This window comes from Ipomoea nil, unplaced genomic scaffold (assembly GCF_001879475.1).
Source record: "Ipomoea nil cultivar Tokyo-kokei standard unplaced genomic scaffold, Asagao_1.1 scaffold1819, whole genome shotgun sequence".
Classification (NCBI taxonomy): domain Eukaryota; kingdom Viridiplantae; phylum Streptophyta; class Magnoliopsida; order Solanales; family Convolvulaceae; genus Ipomoea; species Ipomoea nil.
The window spans coordinates 1-4,360 of NW_017618247.1; the positions used below are offsets into that span (position 1 = coordinate 1).

The 4,360-nt window shown below is 62.5% G+C and overlaps 1 protein-coding gene across 1 annotated transcript; it reads right to left on the minus strand.

Annotated features, from left to right (window-relative positions):
• Positions 1–58: 58 nt before the first annotated feature.
• LOC109192663 (filaggrin-like) lies at positions 59–4,280 on the minus strand (the record flags this gene model as incomplete). Its single annotated transcript, XM_019343359.1, has 1 exon — positions 59–4,280. A coding segment is annotated over one exon (4,222 nt), but the record flags the coding sequence as incomplete, so codon positions are not given.
• Between the last annotated feature and the right edge of the window lie 80 nt (positions 4,281–4,360).

Genomic DNA, 4,360 nt, shown 5'->3' on the forward strand with positions numbered 1-4,360 from the left:
CCGTCTTTTCCTTCCTCCTCTTTCTCCCCTTTTTGCGCTGTCCTCCTGGGCCTTTTGCCTGGCGGCTTTTCCCTCTCTGCCCCTTTCTTGCTCCGCTCTCTTGTGTCCTTGGCTTGCTTTCTGCCCCTTCCTTCTTCCCGTTGCTTGCCTTGCCGTCCCCCCCGTCCTTTCCTTCTCCCCTCCTCCTCCTCTCGCCCTGTTCTGCCTGCGCTTCGCCCCTTTCTCCCCTCCCGCTTTCTCCGTCCTTCCCCGCTCCTCTCCTCCCCCTCCCTTTGTCCTCCTCCCCTGTGCTTCTTTTCTTGCCTTCTCCCGCGGTTTTCTCGCCTCGCCCTTTGGTGCCTCCCCCCTCCTTCCGCCCCTTGCCCCGGTGTCGTCCCCCGCTCGCGGCGCTTGTTTTCCCCCTCCCCTGCCTTCTTTCCTTTGTCGCCTTGCTCCCCCCCGTCTTTTCCCTCCCCCCGGGTGGTTGTTCGCCGTCCCCTTCTTCTTCCCGTCCGCCCCCTTCCGCCCTGCGCTCTTTCCGTCCCTTTGCTCTCCCTGCCCTTCTTGTGCGCTGCGTCTGCTCGGCCTCTCCGGCTTGCTTCGCGTCGTGCGCCGGGGCGCCTGTCTCCTCCCCCTCCCTGCCCTTCTTCTTGTGCCTCCCCTTCGCCCCCTCTTGCTTTCTTCCTCCCCCTGCCGCCGTCTTCGTTTGCTTTGTTCCTCCCGCCCCCTTTCGTGCCCCTTCCCTTTTGGTGCGTTGGTCTTGGCCCCCGTTTCCCTCCGTCGTTGCGCTTGCCTTGCTCTCCTTCCTCTTGCCTGGCCTCTCTCCCCCTTGGCTCGGCTCCCGCTTCGTCCCTTTCTTTTGGCTCCCGTTGTGCTCGCCCGCCTGCGCCCCTTGCCTCCCTTGTTGTTGTTGGTTCCTCGTCGCTGCTCGCGTCTTTCCTCCCGTCCTTGGCTTTCCCCTGCCTCCGTCCTGTGTGTGTGCCTTCTTCGCCCTTTTCGCTTTGGTTGGCCCCTTGTTGGCTTCTCCGCGTTTCCTTCTTGTTGGCCTCCCCTTGTGTGCTTCCCTTGTTGTGCCTTGTTGCCGGGTGCCTCTTCGGGTTCCTCTCCTGGCTTTCTTCTTGCCTTGGTGCCCTTTCGTTGTCGGTGTGCGTGCTCTTTCGGGTCTCCCTTGGCTCTTGCCTCCCTTTGGTGCGTCCCCTCTCCCTTGCTTCTTCTCCTTCCTGCCCCCCTTCTCTTCCCCCTCTCGTTCGCCCTCCTTCCCTCCCGCTTCTTCCCCCTCTTTTTTGTCGTGCTTTTCCTCGCCCCCCCGTGCCTCGCTTCTTCTCTCCCCCCTGGTTGCTTTGTTGCCTCTTCTCTCCGCCTTGCTGGTGCTGCCTCTCCTCCGCCTGTTCCTTCGTTCGCTCGTCCCCCGTCTTTCCTTGCGCCTTTCCCTTCCCCCGTCCCCCCTTTCCCCCCCCTGTCTGCCCCTCGGTGCGCTTGGGTTTTCTCCCTTTCCCTCCTTCCTCTGGTGTTTTGTTCTCCGCCTTGTGGCTTCGCCTGCGCTTTTGCGTCTCGCCCGCCGTGTTTTGCTTCTGCCCCCCCTCTCTTTGGTCGCCGGCGGCTGTTCTCCTGCCTCGTGCGGCTTCCTTGCGTGTTCGCTTTCTTCTTTCCGCTCCCCCTTTTGTTGCGGCGTTCGTGCCCGCTCCTTGCTGTCCCCTTCCTTGTGCCTTGCCGTCCGCTTGCCTCCCTCTGTTCCCCCCTCTGTTCCTCGCTCGTTCGTCTTGTTGCCCTCTTCCTGTCCTTTTCGCCTTGCCGTCGCTTCCCTCGCTCTGGCCCCTTTGCTCCGCCTTCCTCCTTTTTCTTGCTGCCTCTTGTCCCTGTGTCCCTGGCCCCTCCTCCCCCCCCCCCCCCGTCTCTTTCTTCCCCCTTCTCCTTCCTGGGTCTCCTGGCCCCTCCCTCCCTGTGCCGTCGCCTTCCGGGTCTTGCTGTTGCCTCTTGCGCTTTGCTTTGCCTGCTGCTTTGCTTTGTTTCCTTTCTGGCCTGCCTCCCCTCTTGCTTTTTCTTGCCCCCCCTCTTGGGTCGTCCTTCGCCTCGCTTCTTTTGGCCCGCTTGTTGCTGGTTTTGCCCTTCCCCTGCTTTCGCCTTCTGTGCCCTTCCCCCCCTTTCCTTCGCCTTCTTTGCCCTCCCGCCTCCCCTTCTTTGTTGTCCTCCCCTCTCCCCCCTCCCTCTTTTTTCTTTCTTGCTCCGCGTCCGCCTTCCTTCGTCGCTTCGTCCTTGCCTTGCCCTTTGCCTTTGTCCCCTTCTCCGCGCTCTCCTTTGTCGCCCCCTTGCCTTGTCCTCCCCCCGTTCCCTTTTCCTCCTTCGCCCTCCGCTCCGTCCTCCCTTCGTCGCCCCTTTTTCCCCTTGCGCCGGTTCCTTTTGTCCTTCCCTCTCGCTCGTTTCCCCCGCCCCTCCTTTTGGTCCTTCGCTCCTTTGCCCTCCCCTCGCCTCGCTTTCTTGCCGGTCCTCTGTCGCGCGCCCCCGCTCTCGCCCTCCCCCCTTCCTGCCCCCCGCTTCCTTCTTTTTCGGTCCCCCTCCTTGTTTGGGTCCTTTTGTGTTCGTCCTTTTTGGCCTCCCCCTCCCCTCGCTCCCCTGCTCCCCGCGTCGGTGCTTTGTCCCCTTCCCGCCTTCTCCTCCTCCCGCCCTTGCGCCTCCTGCTTTGGTGCGGGTTGGGCCGCCGCTCGTTGCTTGCTTCTCTGCCCCCGCCCCCTCTGGCCTTGGTCCCTGGTTTGTCTCCGCGCCCCCTCTTGTTCTGCGGGCTCTCCTCTCCCCGCCCCCCTTCTCGGCCTTCTTCCCCTTCCTCTGCGGTTTTGTTGCCCTCGCCTCGTTGGCTCTCTCTTTCGCTCCCCTTTTTGCCTTTTCCCCTTTTGTTGCCTCTCCGCGCTCTTCCTTTTGCTTCGGCCTTGCCCCTTTTTCTGGGCCTTTCTTTGCTTCCCCCCTCCTTGTCTCCTTGTGCTCTCCTGCCTTTTCCCCCCTTTTCCCCCTGGCCCTTTCTTCCTTCCCGTCGTCGTCGCCTTCGTCCGTTTCCCCGGGGTTTGCGCCCCTGCTGGCTCGTCGCCTCGTCCGGCTTTCTCTCCCGCGGGTTTTTGCCTGTTTCCCCTTTTCTCCCTTCTTTTGGCTGCCTTTGTCCCTGCTGCGCTTCCTTCCCGCCGGTTCTGTTCTCGCCCCTCTCTCGCTTTGCCCTCTTCTTGCCGTCGCCCCTTTTCGGCTTTCCCTTCCTCCTTTCCTTTCGCGCCTTTTGCCCTTTTTGTGCCCTTTCTTCCTTTTCCCGCTTCCCGTCTTCTTGCGCTCTTTGCTTTGCGTCTGCGTGGCCCTGCCCTTTTGCCCCTCTTCCCTCCGCCTTTGCCCTGCTTCTTGCGTCTCGCCCGCCGTGTCCCGGCCCTCCCCGCGCTCCCCGCCCTCGCCGCTCCCTCTTCGTCGCTTTCCCGCCGCCCTCTCGCCTTCCTCCTGTTCGGCTGTCTTGCCCCCCCTCGTCGCGCCGTCTCTTCTTGTGCTGCCTCCCTCTCGTCCCTCGCTGCTTCTTCGGCTTCCCTTGCTTCTCCGGCTCGCTTCTTCGTGCCTTCCGTTTGCCTTTTTGCCTTTCTTCTCTTTGGCTTTTGTCTTCCCCTGTGGCGCCGTCTTCGCCTTTTTTCCCCCTTGGGTGTGGCCCTTCGCCCTCCCCTGTCCCGGCTTTCTCCCCTTGTCCCCCCTTTGTGTTCTCTTCGCCCGGTTCCCTTCTTGCTCTTCTCTTTTCTCGCCCCGCCTTTCCTTGTGGTGCTCCTTTGTTCTTTCGCCTGCCTTTCTTGCCTTTCCTCCCCCTCCGGCCCCTTGTTCGTCCGCTCCCCCTCCTTCTTTCCTCCTGCCCTTGCTGCGGCGGTTGTTCGGCCCTCCGTGCGGCTGTTCGTTCCTCCCGTTCTTCTTCGCCTCGTGTCTTCCTTCGCCCTCCTCCGCCTTCCGCTCCCTCCCGCGTTTCTCCGTCGCTCCTGTCCTTCGCTCTCTCTGCTCGCCTTGCGGTCCCCTTCCTCTCCCCCTTTGTCGGTCGTCCGCGTCCCCTTTGCGCGCTCTTTCCTTCTGGGTCCTGGTCTTTCCCCGCTCCGTGCTTTCTCCCCCGCTTTTTGCTCCCTCGCGCTTCCCTGTCGGTGCTGCTTTCGTTCGTCGCCTTTTGCCCTCTTCGCCCCTCTTCCTGGCCCTGGTTCGTTTGTTGTCTTTTTCTTGTTCCTCGCCTTCCCCGCTCCTGCTCCGTCTCCCCTCTTCTTTTGCTGTGGTGCCCTTTCGCCTCTTTGGGCCTCTGGTGTCCTCGCCGCCTTTGCCCCCCTCTCTTTGGCCCTCTTGTCCCCGTTCTTTCGTCCTCTCTCTTCCTTTGTCCCCTCCCTTTTTGGCTTTG